Source organism: Megalobrama amblycephala, linkage group LG7, assembly GCF_018812025.1.
Source record: "Megalobrama amblycephala isolate DHTTF-2021 linkage group LG7, ASM1881202v1, whole genome shotgun sequence".
Taxonomy (NCBI): domain Eukaryota; kingdom Metazoa; phylum Chordata; class Actinopteri; order Cypriniformes; family Xenocyprididae; genus Megalobrama; species Megalobrama amblycephala.
In genome coordinates, this window is record NC_063050.1 from 19,164,872 (window position 1) to 19,182,012 (window position 17,141).

Genomic DNA, 17,141 nt, shown 5'->3' on the forward strand with positions numbered 1-17,141 from the left:
ATTGGCAAGTACTCCGTGTATACTTAAATTCTTTTTACAACACCGGCAAAGATTGTTTACGCTTATCTTCTACTAGTTCCAGCATGTGTGCAGTTGAGTTCTATTGACAACTATGCGCCGCTCAACATACATCACTTACTCTGTAGCTCTGATTGGTTGAAGGTCTATCCAATTGAGGTCTTTCCTGGATCGGTTGAAATACGCCCCCATAATCAAAGCCCAATGGAGCAGTATCAGACTCATATTCGAATTAGAATTGAGTATGACCACGTCAGGCTATGTTTATGCATCAATGTTTCATCAATGTTTATTAAATGAATGGCAACTACATTGTTATTTTCTACATGCAACAGATTAGCCAATCATAGCACAGAATTCTTAAAGGTACAGCTTGTGAAATAACGTGGTCATGTACAACTAAATTGCAACTATTTTGTGAAAGAAACCTTGTCTAACATTATAAGTTAACTAAACAATAGAACATGTCATTTTTAAGCGGGATACTTAAAGTGTCATGCTTTTAATGTGTTAATTAAGATCTTAAAGCAATGAGAGCGGAACTCTAAATGGTCCAAGGTCAAATTTCGGTGGTGGGGGGAAAAAATACTGTTGTGCTGTTCCACAGCTTCAGGCTAGAATTGTGAAGCGGAAGCAGGCAAAAACAAAGTACAAGCTTGTTATAAAAAGATGAAGTTCCAAGTGTTTTGAAGGATGTAAGAATGGCACTGGAGTCAAACTGCAAGTCAAATGAGGTTCGTGAAACTTTTAACATCCAAACATGATTTTTATTTTTCCGGTGTACACTTGATTGCACGCTTTTAAAGTGGTAGCAGATATTTTGATTCTCTGATGTTATGTGTCTTTGCGTCATTTCTGTGTGAGTTGGCAAGACTTTGCTCTTCTAAAATAGATTTGAAATGGCAGTTCTACCCCGGAAAATCATGTTTAAAAAATGTCAGGTCTCAACCGAACACAAGTTTCACATTAGCACACAGTTGAACGTATGAATATTTTATAAAACTCACCACATCTTCACCACAGCCTATTTTTCAAATGCTGTCAATATCCAACATTTCATATTACAGGAAATGTAAACAACCGGTTGTTGGATAACTTTCCTTCTCCCTCTTTCTGTATCTCATCGTGTTTATGTATTTGTGTAGATACCGCTAGGTAAATCAATTGAATGGAAAGTGCTGTACATTTCAGTAACAACTTAATGAGGCAGCCTGATGGCACCTGAAGGTCGTCACATGTTATTCTGGCAGAAAAAATATGACTTGGTTCATTAACTTGTGTCTTTAAACACTTAGAACTGCTTGATTGATTTCAAAGAATCCTCAGAATAATCACAAAAACTACTATGGAATTTGTAATTTTAGTTTAACCGCTTTGCTATTTATCGTCCTTAAGTTGTCTCATGTGACGGCCTGAGCTTGATTCCTGGAAAGGACATGTGGTTGGTGTGTGGCGGTGTTGCTAAAGCTTAGTACAACCAAGCGAATGCTGACTTCTGTTGAGCCCTTGAGCAAGACATGCACTTAACCTAAGGTTACTCCAGAAAGGTTGATTCAGTTCAACGTTCCAAAATGCATTGAGATCTATAGAGCGAAGCATCAACTACAGCGTTATCGCCAACGACGCATCAAACATTGTAGTTCTTTGACTCGACAAGCATTCGAAGTGAGCCAATGATTTCCAGACATACACATATATAAGTTCAAGTTGGTTTTGAATCATTAATGAGGACTTTTGTGGTAACTACGCTGAAACTACACTTTGGTGTTGGATTTACTTTGAAACAATTTTCACTCAGATACTGCTTGTAAATTTCACAAATGATTACATTGAAACATCAAGTAACACATTGAATTAAACATTGAAGTAGAAAGACTGAAATTAGAGATGCACTAACTGTAGAGTTGCCAAGATACAGCTTCAATGATCAATGCTTCAAAAACGTAGATAGTCATCAATGACGCTCTTCATCGAGCACTTACATACGCATGGGAGCGTTTGAAAGCAGGCGTCTATCGTGGACCGGTCCGCTGATAGATGGCTGCTTTCAAACGCTCCCACTCTTGCTTTCAAAACACTTTCAAATTCAAAGACTTCCGTGTGCTTTCAAACGCTCCTGTGTGTTGATCATTGTAGCCAATCACAGACGTTTCCGATGAGCGTGTGAACACAATGGCCAATCAGAGGTGTTTACGAATCCGCTCAACAGCACTCAAAGCGTCACATTTTTAAAATTTCAGTACCGATTGGTACCGAAGTCAGTACTTTTGACAACTCTACACCAATGTATCGGCCAATAGTACAGGCTGATAAAAGCAATTGAAGAGTTTATTTGCAAAAACAGTTAACTCCATTTTTATTAATTGTCACAAATCATGTTTTTTTATTGTGCATTCCAAGTTATATCAATCAAACTGCAGTTGGGTTGTTTTGATTAAGTAATATAATAACTCTAAAAAATACAGGTAAATTAAAAAATGAAAGTTCATTGAAAGTATGTTTTTTATATATATATTAAAAGTTTGTTTTTTTAGCAAAAGCAGTTAACTCCAACAGTCGTTTTTTGGCAAAAGCAGATAACTCCACATTTCATGTTTCAGAGTTAAACAAAACCCAAGTAATTGCTTTGTTACTGCATTTAAAACACACTCAAACACACGTGTGCACACAAACACTAACAGATCGACAGACAGACACACACACACACACACACACACTAACAGATCGGCACACAAGTACACTCTCTCACACACACACACACACACACACACACACACACACACACACACACACACACACACGCAAAAGAGCAACCAAGGTTTAAGCGTGTAAAGCCACGGTCACACTAGACTTTGAACGTGCGAAATTTATTCGGATGCTGTAATGGTCGTCATATGACGTCACTGTCTACAACGTCTTATTTATAAACATGAATTCAACCCATAACTTAAAGCAATAAATTCAAAATGTAAAAATATAGAACCTACTCGACTTTACTGCAAAAAATTTAATTCTTTTAATTCAGCCAAGATGTCATGCCGTGACGAATCAATCTTCTACTGGTCGCACGTCTTCACGTGATGCGAATTCGCAGGTCAGAGTTCACCAAACTTGAACTTTGGAATGCAGCGAAATGCGAATTTTTTCGCACGAGCTTGCGTTTCTGGCCTGACGCGTTCGCATGCGTTTGAATGGAAGTCAATGGAACTCAAAGTGCAGTATGACCGCACCTTAAGTCGTGTATGGTGTACAAGGACTTACAGGAGTCGAAATTATAAATCCTCGATCACTTTAATCAGCTTTGACAAAAGTTCCCTCGGCTAGCGCGTCTTTTTGAAGTGACTAGAAGCCTTGTCACCTGACCTGAATACTGCGCGCTGATTTGCTAAAACGGACTTATCGGTTTCTGTACACAAACAACAAGGGCTCTTGTCGGCTTCTGCTGTAAAACGTGAACTTGCGATGCCTGACAGTGGACAACCCCGGCTTTTCTGACAAAATGGATTTAGGGTACAGAACGTGCTATATATGGAGAATAATGCACAGCACTTAGTTCATTTTTTTTTTTTAAATGGCGTCAATTGTTTTCACTAACAGCCAATCATCAGGGCCGATTATATCCTGTTAATCAAAAGGAGGATCAAAACATATTTGGACTGCAACTTATAGCTACTGTGTGTAAAGAAAATCTCTTGTGTTTAATTTAGTGCAAGTTAACGTTACATGCTCTTTTTGACCCTATGAATCACCCGTAGTTCAAACCAGTTCAAATTGCAAAGAGCTTTGTGCTTTGTTACTTGTGATAAGAAACAAAGTTTTAGATTCCAAATTCTGTCGATTTTATCACAAATGTCAAACAATATTTTTAAATGTGACATGACGGATCGCTGTAGCACCTCAGTTCAAGCAGAAACGTGGAACACGAGTCTTTTCTTCCACTTTAATACAAGATATAGTTCGAAAAAAACATGCATGAACGTCAGAAGTATGTTGAATGATACAATACAACTTACTGAAATGTATCATGTCTCATGTAATTGCTTAATCAGTGTTTCAACCACAGAAAGAGGTCAGTAACGGGAACAGCTTGTGAAAAATGTGTCACTTAAAGTTGCATTTACTGTACATCAGGAAAGTTTTCCAAAGTTCATAGTTTGTTAGTTATCTATATATAAACACTAGAGAGGAGCTTCTTTAATGTAAATTATAAATGCATGCTTGTATAAATTTGTCATGAAGACATGTTTATGAAAACTACCTCATGTGCTACCGAGATGCATACACTTACATTTTTATTTGAGTGTAATTATTATATATGAAAAATAATAGTTTTTTTTTTGTTAGCTTTAACCTCTAACATTATAGTAATTTAAATTCCAAGAACATTCTGATAAAGTTTTGCAAACCAAAGTCCTTTTTATAGCGAATCACCAGGTCTTTTGTGCATGATTTCTTGCTTATATAAAATCTTTGTAAAATTGTCACTTTTCTTGGGTAGGTGGTTGTGCGTTGCATTGAAAAGATGCACTGAAGCTTGTAAAAGGGAGGCTTGTAAGTGCTGTAGGTTGCTTGGATAAAAGAGCTAAATGATTGTCTCTGTTCCGTTTACAATGCTGAGAACTTTAATTTCGTCTCCGTGGACCTTCCCTAGTCTAGAAAATGACATATATTTAGTTAATAACCAAGAAGTGCTACATATAGCACCAGAGCAACAAAGCTGTATCCTCTGAAATGACTGTGTTTGTTTGTGTAGATGTCAGGGAAATGTCTGTTGTTCCCCGAACAGTCAACAGAGGGCATCCTCTCTGGAATTCTGTGTTTATCAGTAGCTCGTTACCATAGTTGCCACACACCTGTGTTGCATTTGGAGCTCATTAGTCAACAGTTAAATGCTCCCTTTGTTTCAACGGTCATTTGTGAAGTCTTATTTGTTGGATTAATATGATCCTGACCAGCTGTCTTTGTGTATTCTGTTTTATTCTCCTGTTTATTGAACATTGTCGTTTTGACCTCGTCTGCATCTTGGATTTTATTATCATTCCATTGCAATGTACTGGGCTATTATTGATCTGAGAACAAAAATTTAAAGTAACAAAATATTACTGTTGGCCTGTAGTTTGTTGTTGAAGTAGACTAGAGACTGCTGACTTACTAGTATACAGTACACATTTCAAATTTAAAGCTGAAAATGAAACGTCAGAACGCAAAGTCTCATTAACGTTAAAACTTCACATTCACTGATGACAGATTCTTTATCTTTCCTCAGCTTTGACTGATGGTCTCTTTTCTTTAACTCCCCCCCATACTGTAAGTTTAATTAAAAGCTGACATTTTGTGTGAATGCCAATGAGCATTGGGATGATAGGGTGGCAGAAATTACTCTTACAGAAATTACTCATAAACTAAATCAAAATATTTACTAATTTAAAAAGTACTCAATTCTCCTTCAACAAGATTTGATAAGATGAGTTCATGAAAACTCATGTGAAATACGGTGATTTCACCAAGGAAAATATGTTCCTGGGTTAACATCCTTGTTGATCCTGGAACAACTTTCTAATCAACCAATCAGATTTGAGGGATAGGTTTACTGTTAATGTCAAGTTTAGGCTTACAGCAATGGTTAGGTGCTTCTACACCATTCTTATTCATCATTTCCCTCTGATTTTAAGGATAAGTTATGGGTAGGGTTAGGTTTAGAGGTAGGAATAGGGTTAGGACCATGTTTTTAGACAGGAATGTTGTTGTTCCAGGATCAACAAAAGATGTTGATCCAGGAACATGCGAAGACTTCAGATGCAAAACCCTCTAAATCCATCAGACTTCTTTTCTTTAAAATTAGCATTTTTTTACCAGGCTTTTACGATCAAGTTCAGGAGTTTCATTTTAAAGGTAATGATAAGGTTATTAGCTAGTGAATAAAATAACTTTTTTTCAAAAATGTCACTCTAGACAATTTATTGGTTTTTAACAAGTTACATTTTCTTTTGCGTCAAAACCAGCTAAATCCACTTGTGCTTTTTTTTTTTTTGCAAAAACCTCTAAATCCACCTATTTGGGACAAGACATGGTAAATAGTTGAAAAATCACTAAAGATGCAACTAAAAACCCTGAAAAAGATGAAAGCACTTATCACTTAAAAACTAAACAGTAGACAAACATCTTTACACAGGGATCTAACACGTCTCTTCTATTCAGCCTCCACTTTTTGCCTCCTCCGTTTATATGGCACAGCTTCCATATGAGACAGAAGAATAGCATCTTGTTTGACTTTGTCTTTGGCGAAATAGAGCTGTTGTTTGATGTATAACTGTTATGAGTGCATGATACAATTGCGACCAAGCCATTTCCACTGTAGGCTATTTTGCCTTATGACAGGCGGAGTTTTGAGGTAAATAACGTTTTCTTCTGCCATTCAATATTAGTAGGACAGGCTGATCCATTTCATCATACTCCATCTTTTATTTTAAAAATCTCAATCTGAATCTGACTCTAAAAAAATCTCCTCAGCGCCGCTATATTGAAACCGCTCGGAATAATATGATTCGATTCGCGCCTTCTGATTGGTTCTCAGAATATAGCAGCTTTTGCTGCCAAAGGGAAGTGGCGTCTAGAGGCTTTTGCCAACAAACCGATATTTCTGAATGGGCTGACGCTGCGATTTAGAGGATTTGAAGCACGTGATTTGTTGAACGTGTACTACGTGCCAATGTCATTATCTCATTTTTGACAGAGATGGCATTTAGCGGCTTTTGCATCTGAACACTTCAAAATTTGCATTACATGGAATCTGAAATTTAATAAAACTGTGAATATTATCTATTAAAATAAGTTAATAAACTTTTTTATATTCTGTTCTGATATGATCTAGCCATTCCTTTTTTTGAAGATAAAAATTGAGACTGTCCTCCAAAAAAAAAACAAAAAAAAAACGATAGGTCGTTTTTCAGTTACCTTTTTACGACCTATATTTATGTTTTAAAGTCTAGCTGGCGTAAAAACAATGACAGTGTCGTGTTACGTCTGTCATCATGAAATGATGCATGATTGTTGTTAACAATCAAAATGCGTGTTCATTTAAATGCAATGTGTGGACTTTTTACACCATTTGTCCTATTTCCATTTAGCAAAAATCATTTTTTATTAACGACTACACCTACCCCATCCCTAAACCTACCCATAGGTTGGTTTAGGGATTTATAGTGCATACATACTTTATAAGCACATGCGTTCCCTGCGATTGAACCCATGATCGCGTGATCACATGATTGCTTATTGTTATATATTGTTATATATTGCAATGTTCTGCCAATTGAGCTATGAACAATGCATTAAAATGAAAGTGTCCTGTTGTCGATAGGGGCGCAACTTTAGTAAATGCTCCTATGGGTCGTATTTCAGAGAAGTGACAAACAACCTATATGGTCGTATTAGTTGGAGAACATGTTGAAATTTCAAGTAATCGTACCTAACATTAAAGTTTTTTATATATTTTTGTATTGTAATAATTTCACATTTAATCTCCATAGAAACAACATAAAGACAGTACATTTTAAATACTTGATCTAACATGTAGGAAATATACAGAAATTGAATAAAGTTATCAAACACTTCACAGTCTTCTTGATTGCTAAACTTAAAATTATATATAGATACATTTTTGTTAAAGCTACAAAAGTTATTCAGTCAAGAGCAGTGAGTGATTTTCTCTGTCTTTTGTTTTTTGATGAGCATTAATATGCAAATTTGACAGCCCTAAAAATTACAGTAAACTTTCACATAACTAAAAAAATAAATAAATAATAATAGTAATAGTAATACTAATAATAACTTAAATCCTCATAATTCAACACAGTCTCATGGTAATTCATAACTATAATACATTTTGACAAACTGGTAGTTCATTTGTTTGTTTTCGTATAATTGACTTCTGCCTCCATGACAGTTATATTCAGGGGTGGGGTTAGAGGTGGACCTTCATGCTTACTTTTGTTTAAAAAAAAAACATTTTCGTATGTCATCTCATAAAATACTTAGGTTTTCCTGTGAGATTGGGTTTACTGCTACATTTACTGTTGCTCAACAAAATTTCATTGGCAAAATCCAATTCCAATCAGAATCCTTGCAATCTAGAATTTCGTGCAAGGTGTAAATGTGTACCACGCAGATTTCTGGCCATGTTTAAGTTGGTCATGCAAATTTGCTGAGCTAAACAACAGAAAACTGCTTGGTTTGAAAGTGACTTCTGCGTGAGCTGTGCTTCATAGATGTCTACGATAGATAGATGTCTACGATTATCGAACAATGGACCTATATCTCATAGGCAACGTCACTGCATAACTGCAACAAATTGCAACATTTCTTAAACCTGTAATTACCTTGCTTAAAACAAATTAGGCACTTAAGAAGTGTTTTGCTTCCATGAATAAGCTACAGTTCCATACTCGCTTCAGCCTTGTTTAAAGCGCGCAGTCAGTCTTTAATTACACCCAGGTTCTCATCAAGGCCTCTGATTACATTTCAGGTCAACAGATTATGGAACCACTTATGAGAAACTCAATGAAAAGGTGGGAGTGAAGACCATCCTCAGCTATCTGTACGTCAGCCCCAACAACAAGCGCAAGGTAAGATTTATGGCATCCGCTTCTTCCGTCTGGTACGTACACGCATTGTTAGTCTTCATGATGTCTCTTTTACGAAGGTGTCAAAACATTTTTCAAAGTGATTATGTTTATGTACGTGCAGAGCTCGAACCCCCTGCTCATTTATGACCGCTAACCATGTTGGAAGGATTTCACAGGTCTTCTTTTTGGCTCAGTGCGCTGGTGGCTAATTTATCCTCTGGTAGTATTTACTAAGCTCTCCAGCTTTTTTATGAGATCAATGCATTTTAAAGATTCACTGACTACAGCATGCAGTTTTCACTTGGAGATATAGTAGCATTCAAAGCAAAACACATTCATATCATTAATATTGATAAGGCTGCATTTTTTTTTACTCTGAGCTTTAATGAATTATCATCTGGATGAAAAGATATTCATAAATTGCTAGTGTTTTAATCAAAGGCATGACGAGAAGGCTTGTATTTATGGCTTGAGGCTTGGGAGTTTGCTTTGACAGTGCAAGCTATCTTTCTCTGTCCTCCTTTTTCAAACCTCTTTTTCTCCTCTTTTACTTTTTCCTTTATCAAGAAGAGTCATTTATTACTTAATTGTGGCTATTAGTCCCTTAATGAAGATGGAACACACTTCCAGTAGTTAGTGTTGGGGTTAGCGAGCTAAGCTACATGCTAGTCATGAAGTTCTATACGCTGAAGACGATTTTAGTGACATTTTTTAATTTTAGTGAAACTGAAGTGTTTACAATTTTATATATAATATATATACGTTATTATTGTGACCAGGAGGGAACATGTTCGGTTCACTTTTGTCGTGGCCACGCCACATTAACTCATGGGAACATGTTGTGGCCATGAGATATTAACTAATGTGACCGTCATAGCATGTTGACTCCACTACATATTAACTTGTGGGAACCAGTGTTAATTTTGACAGCAAATTTTGATTTAGTTTTAGTCATAGTCTTTTGACCAAAATGCCATTTAGTTTTAGTCATATTTTAGTAATCGGAAATTGTTTTAGTTTTAGTCTAGTTTTAGACGACTAAATATCATAAGATTTTAGTCGACTAAATCTACAGTAGATTTAGTCGACTAAAATCTAATTTTGTTAAATTGTAATGCATGAAGCATTTCTCTAACAATACACAGATCCTATCCACTGATAAAGGTACATGTGATTCCCCAAACTGTTTATGTTCACCCAACTGTACTTTGCTCCCCAAAGCTGACGGTTTTTGACCGTTCAAGTGCAAAAAGACACAAAAGAGCAAAATTCAGTACTTTTCAGGGATTGACACTTTTCATTGAGGTACTATTATAGTTTTCATTTAAAATTTGTATTAGATTTGATTTTTAGTTTTTCTGCTTTCATTGTAATTTTAGTTAAAAGTTTTAGTATTTTTTGTGTGTTTATGTCTTTTAGTTTTTGCTTTTAAATATCTATAAGTTTTTATTTCTGTTTGTTATTTTAATACCTCAGGTTAAGCTAAAGCTTAGAAACTAGATGAAATAAAATGTTTAAATTTTTATACATTTATTTATTTATTTTTTTATTTCAGTTAACGTTTATGTCAAGTAATTAAGATTTCTTTGGTTTTAGGTTTAGTTAACTATAATAACCCTCATGCTTGTAAAATATATTGAATATTGTGTCCAATAATGTTCTTAGTCTTTCCTTCCTGTGACAGAAGATACAGTAGTTTACTATGAATTAAATATAAATTAAATTAAAAACAGTTTATTGTGTAAACAAATAACAGTAATGACCAGGAAAAAAATAATAATTATAAACCATCCCGAAATACACCGTGACTCTTATTCTGAAATGTCTGCAGTCTGCACTGTAGCAGGCTGCTCATGAGGGTGATAGAATATGCATTTTTACAACCACCTAAAACATGCTACCATATAAACATTGTGTAGTAAACATTGCCATAATTCATTAACATTAGCTTATAAGCAATCGCATGGCATAAATATGTGCTATTCATTAATTGTGAAGCAGTCTGAAGTGCTGCTGCTGCACGAGCCTGTAGAGCGCACAACAGCGCCGCTAGATCAGCACGTTACACTTCAAATGTGTTCATCTTCCACACAGGACAGCAGTCCTGACTGGATATCTTCCCAAATCGTCCCTCTCTTTCATTTTCGTCTCGTTTTTATTTGTTGACGAAAATTAGAGTAGATTTTAGTCATAGTTTTAGTCATTCAAAACGCATTTTTATTTAGTCATCATCTCATTTTCGTCCATGAAAAATGTTGTTGACGAAAATTATGACGAAAATTATTCGTCAACAAAATTAACACTGGTGGGAACATAATAATATGTTGTGACCACGACATCATTAAATTAAGGTAACGACATCCATGTCATGAAGCTTAAAATACCCCATAGATTTTTTTTATTCAGTTTTTTAACTGCCTATTTTGAGGCATAATTAAATATGCGCCGATTCAGCGCGTGTCCCCTTTAAATGCTCGCCCTCCCCGCCCCCAAGCTCACGACTCTATAATACATTGCATAAACAAAGTTCACACAGCTAATATAACCCTCAAAATGGATCTTTACAAAGTGTTCGTCATGCAGCATATGCAGATATGTAAGTATAGTATTTATTTGGATGTTTACATTTGATTCTGAATGAATTTGAGGCTGTCCTCCGTGGCTAATGGCTAATGCTACACTGTTGGAGAGATTTATAAAGAATGAAGTTGTGTTTATGAATTATACAGACTGCAAGTATTTAAAAATGAAAATAACTACATGGCTCTGGTCTCCGTGAATACATTAAGAAACAATGTTAACTTTAACCACATTTAACAGTACATTAGCAACATGCTAACGAAACATTTAGAAAGACAGTTTACAAATATCACTAAAATATCATGATATCATGGATCATGAACAGCTATTATCGCTCCATCTGCCATTTTTCGCTGTTGTTCTTGCTTGCTTACCTTCATAACATCTGATGACTCGGCTGTGCAGCTCCAGGCGTTAATACTGGCTTGTCTAATGCCTTGAACATGGGCTGGCATATGCAAATATTGGGGCGTGCATATTAATGATCCCGACTGTTGCGTCACAGTCTGTGTTATGCTGAGATTCGCCTGTTCTTCAGAGGTCTTTTGCAAAAATCAAATTTGCATAAGAAGGAGGAAACAATGGTGTTTGAGACTTTTATTTAACTATGCCAAGGTAAATTCAATTTTCAATTCTAGGGCACCTTTAAATCAGCTAAGCCCAAATATAGTTAAATTAGTTGTGTGCTACTTTCAGTTAATTTCTTTCAGGCACTTCTGCTCAGTCTTGTTCACTTTAACTGTGGCATCTTGGAGCTCAATCATAATGTAATAATCTGGAATGTTTTCCTAACAGATCAATTTTGTTTTGCCTACAGTTATGGGCACTTATTTAGGGATTCATATTTCCCAGCAGTTCTGAACCGGCAGATTTAATTACACTGTGTCTAGACGGCATCTCTACCACCAACACACGCATAAATGTCATCAACATCTGCTCAACACTATACTGTATTGTTTATCCACTTTGAATGCCAACAGATGATCTTTTTCTTCAGCAAAATAGCAAACTTGTACACCAGAGGAGGAGAGACGAACCCATAGGAGATGTTCCTTCTTTCTGTTGCATCTAAGTGCTTCGTTTTCCAGCCAGTAATAAAGACAGAACCCAAGTTCACATTAAATAGCTACTCTCCCTTCCAATGACATTATAAAACCTGGTCTGGGTTGTAATTAAGGGCTCTACTGTAAACATAATAACAGCTTTGGGTCTAATAGAATAGTCAACATCCATTTTTCTGCTTTTACATTAACATGTAATGTGGGATGGCTATTTATATCCAACAAGCAATGATTATCCTTCAATGTGAATGGGGAATTGAAGCAAGGCTGGTCAATGCAGTACATCGCAAAGAGCCATAATGGCTATAGTGTGGAGTGGACAGTAGAGCTTTATTAATCCATTAATGCTTGTTGATGGTGATCTTGAGGATGCAATGGAACATATTCAACATAGAGAACAAAGCAGGGAGTGATTATTCATTTGGAAAAATAGTGTATATATATATAAAATATATATATTTTTTTTTTTCATTTTCTATATTTTCTATGGACAGAATAGTCAAAGGTTTTGCACAGTGTTTTGGGAGCTTGTGCCATCTAGACTATGGGGTTAATCTTTATTTTGATGCACTTTAGACACTCTACCAACTATTTGGCTTTAACTTTGTTTTCTCTGTACAAGCTTCCACTGGGTTCAGTTTTTAGAAAGAATGGAGCGTCTTTTCATTTTTATGCAGATGACACCCACATCTATATGCCTTTGAAACAATCACAAGAAAGGTTTAGAAACCTTGCTTGCATGTTTAGCCGATATAAGATCTTGGATGTCTTTAAACGTTTTACACTTAAATGAGAGTAAGACGGAAGCAATTGTTTTTGGGCCCTCTGTGTGTAAAGGAAAAAACATGTTTAAAGGATTAATTCACTTCAGAATAAAAAAATTTCTGATAATTTAATCACCCTCATGTCATCCAGGATGTTAATGTCTTTCTTTCTTCAGTCGAAGAAATTAAGGTTTTTGGGGACAACATTCCAGGATTTTTCTCCATATTGTGGACACTGTGGTACAGCGGGTTGAAGTTCCAAATTTCAGTTTCAGTGCAGCTTCAAAGAGCTCTATATGATCCCAGATGAGGATTAAGGGTCTTATTTAGCAAAACAGTCATTTTCTAAAAATAAAAGGGTCTTATTTAGCAAATCGGTCATTTTATAAAAATAAAATAAAAATGTATATACTTTTTAACCACAAATGCTCATCTTGCAGAAGCTGTGCAACACGCCAAACATTACATAATCACGTTGGAAAGGCCACGCGTGACATAGGCGGAAGTACCGATCCAGTGTCTAAAAAGCGAAAGTTAAACGGCCTTTACAAAAAAAGGTAAAACAACGATGTCGGACGATTTTGAAGTTGGAGGAGAAAATGAGATGGAGTTTTTTACCCTACCGCGGTACTTCTGCCTATGTCACACGTGATCTTTCCAACATGATTTCGTAATGCATGGTGCATTAAAAGTATATACATTTTTTTTATTAAGAAAATGACCGTTCGTTTCGCTAGACAAGACCCTTAATCCTTGGCTGGGATCGTGTGGAAGCCTTTGCAAATGCAATTTGGACCTTCAACACGTTGTACCCTGGTGAAGTCCACTATATGGAGAAAAATCCTGGAATATTTTCCTCAAAAAAAACTTAATTTCTTTTCAACTGAAGAAAGAAATACATAAACATCTTGGATGACATGGGGGTGAGTAAATTATCAGGAAATTTTAATTCTGAAGTGAACTAATCCTTTAATTTGGCAACTTAAATACATCAATCCGACTATGAAAAATGTGGGAGTTATTTTTGATTCCTCCCTTAAGTTTGACCAACAGTAGTTAAGTGAAGCTTCTTTCATTTACAACTTCTGTCCAAAGTTAAGTCTTTCCTATCTCCAAAAGACCTTGAAAGAGTCATACATGCTTTCATCTGTTCTCGTTAGGATTATTGTAATTCCTTAGATTTGGATGTCCCAGACCTCTATGACATGGCTTCAAATGAATGTAAAGCACTGTTGTTTGTTTATAAATCTCTAAATGGTCTAGTGCCTTCTTATTTTTCTGATCTTTTAAACTCGAATAAGCTGGTCAGATGTTTGAGATCCACAAGCAATAATTCACTGTCCCATCCGAGATCAAGATTGAATTTGAGAGGTGACTGTGGTTTTGCCGGCTGTAGGTTAAGGAACAGTCTACCTTTATCTGTTAGATCTGTATCCTCCGTATAAGAGTTTAAATCTTAGGTAAAGTCATATCTTTTTACCCTGACATTCAAATCATAAATTATGTACTTATTTTAATTATTCTTACAAGTAACTTTGCAACTACATGTTAAAATAGCTCTCCTTAGGGTATTAGTAGACTGTTAGGTTAGGGTTAGGTGTTAGAGTTCAGGTTAGTAGAATAAAGCCGCGCACACACTTAACAATTGTAAGGCCGATTATGAATGTAAATGGATACTTATGACTGATCGCGCTCAAACGCGTCCAGTCAGAGGCAGTTGCGTTCAGTCTGCGATTACAGTCGGTGTTCAAATTCCATGTGTGAGTATATAAATTGGTTCCAGTCGAAGGAAACAATCGGTATGTGTGTTCAGTTCAGCCTTAGAATGTTTCAGCTAATCGTTAGGTGTGTCCCCGGCTTAAGTTGACATGTTTTTGCAAAGTTACTTCTAGTCAGTAGAATGTCTGTTGGGAGCATCAAAATAAAGTGTTAGCAGATATGAAGCAGACAGTCTACTAATACTTTAATGACTAGTACACTTGCAGATGCAAAGTTATTATAGTAGAATGTCTAAAGTGGACCATCGAAATAAAGTGTAACCAACTATGTCTCCAACATGAAAAAAGTAGAAACTTCCCAATTGTAAAATGCAGCTGGATACTGATATTATAAAGTAATGATAAATGGAATATATTAAAATTCCATTTTTTTCTTGAAATATTATATTAAGCAACACAATTTGACATTGATAATCAAATGTTTCTTGAGCAGCAAATCATATTAGAATGATTTCTGAAGGATCATGTGACACTGAAGACAGGAGTAATGATGCTGAAAATTCAGCTTTGCAACACAAATTACATGGTAAAACACTGAAATACAAAACATTTTAAATTGTAATAATATTTCACAATATTACCATTTTTACTGTATTTTGACCAAATAAATGCAGCGGACCCACTTTATATTAAGTGGCCTTAACTACTATGTACTTACATTTAAATTAATCATTTGTTACAATGCACTTATTGTGTTCATACATGTTTTTACATTGTACTTATCTTTTAAAAACACCTGCATGTAATTACATCTGTAATTAATTTCTGTAATTACACTTATAATTACACTGTTGACCCATCCCTTACACCTTACCCCCACCCTTAAACCTACCCATACCACCAAAGCTTCCCCTAACCTTAGCCGTATCCCACCTCAATAGCAGCAAAAGTGATTTGCAATTCAATATGAACCCAATAAGTACATTGTACTTATTTTGTGATGTACGTACATAGTAGTTAAGGCCACTTAATATAAATTATTAAACTTAAACTTTAATTAAATTAAACTTTAATTAAAAGGAGAATCAAAGTAACATGAGCACTCTAAATAAAGACAATACAGGACAAGAAACTAACTCGAACTGAAGGCTTATATACACAGCAGACAAAAGGGGGAAACTAACTAGACACCTGAACTGAAGACACTAATTCATCAGTAACCAAGGAGACAAACAGGTAGGCACACAAGGAGAAATGAAACAAACTAGAAGATTAAAAAGTGCACAGAAATCTGAATGAAAACAGAACATGCATGTGATATTACCCTCCCACTCCCAGAAGGCGCATCCTCGCGCCATACAAGTCTAGAGGGGTGGGAGGGTGGGCACCCTGGAGGCTGTCAAGGATAGTCTTTGGCAGGACAGGAAGCCTCCAGGGTGTGTCGGCCTCCTCGGGGTGCCATGGCAGGTCGGCCTCCGTGGCCTCGGCCACTACGGATCTGGAGCCGACTCGGGGGGCTGGAGCCATCTCTGTGCCCCAGGACATCCCCTCATACTCCACTAACAGGCCTACAGGCACAAGTGAAGTGGCCATCTTGACTGAGGGCTCAGGTGTGGCCATGTTGAGACAAGGCTCTGAAGTAGCAGCCATCTTGAGACGAGACCCTGGGATGGCCTCAGGGGAACATACAGGAGCAGGCTTATGGGAAGGGTGTGCGGAGGACGGTTTCTTCATTCTACGCCTTCTCTTTTGGGCTGAGGTTAGCATGCGTCTATGATTGAGTTCTGAGGGTGGATCAGGATCTGGACAAGGCCCTAAAGTGAGGATGGTGGGTCCAAGGAGACCTGTAAAGGGCTGAGGATGATGTGGCATGCAGTCGTTTGTTTCTTCTTCCACATCACCGACTGTGTAAGGCGAGCCAAAGCACCTCAGCACCAAGTCAAGATACTGCTGAAGTGTCATGCTATCATCTCCCACTGGTATGAATGGCCATAATTCTGTGTCCAATCCACTCCAAAATAAGTCCATCAACTCACCCTCAGTGCATGATGACAAATGGCAGAACTGAACAAATTCTTGAACATAGTCCTCAATCCTCTGGCCATGTTGATAGATTGAGCACAACTTCTTTAATGTCAAAGAAGACATTTTTGTAGCTCCTCACTCTTTCTGGTCCTGTATTTTGTAACGGATCTGGTGTGTTCTAGTCACCACACGAGGAAATGCAGATACAAAGTCTTTAATTAAACTCAGGAGAATCAAAGTAACATGAACACCCCCTAAATAAAGACAATACATGACAAGAAACTAACTCAAACTGAAGGCTTATATACACAGCAGACAAAGGGAGAAACTAACTAGACACACCTGAACTGA

The 17,141-nt window shown here is 36.5% G+C and overlaps 1 protein-coding gene across 5 annotated transcripts in view; it reads left to right on the top strand.

The window, feature by feature from the left end:
* LOC125271957 (VPS10 domain-containing receptor SorCS1) overlaps positions 1-17,141 on the top strand; it is a 230,363-nt gene that overhangs the window by 129,200 nt on the left and 84,022 nt on the right. For 4 of the 5 annotated variants that reach the window (XR_007185740.1, XR_007185739.1, XM_048196350.1 and 1 more), the window contains exon 3: positions 8,543-8,642. Coding sequence is in view for 3 of the 5 variants with exons in the window: in XM_048196350.1 (XP_048052307.1) it covers positions 8,543-8,642 (100 nt within the window). In the remaining 2 variants the exon portion in view is untranslated. Of the gene's footprint in view, positions 1-3,148; positions 3,529-8,542; positions 8,643-17,141 lie in introns of those variants that run through there. The other variant, XM_048196351.1, reaches the window with a different exon arrangement.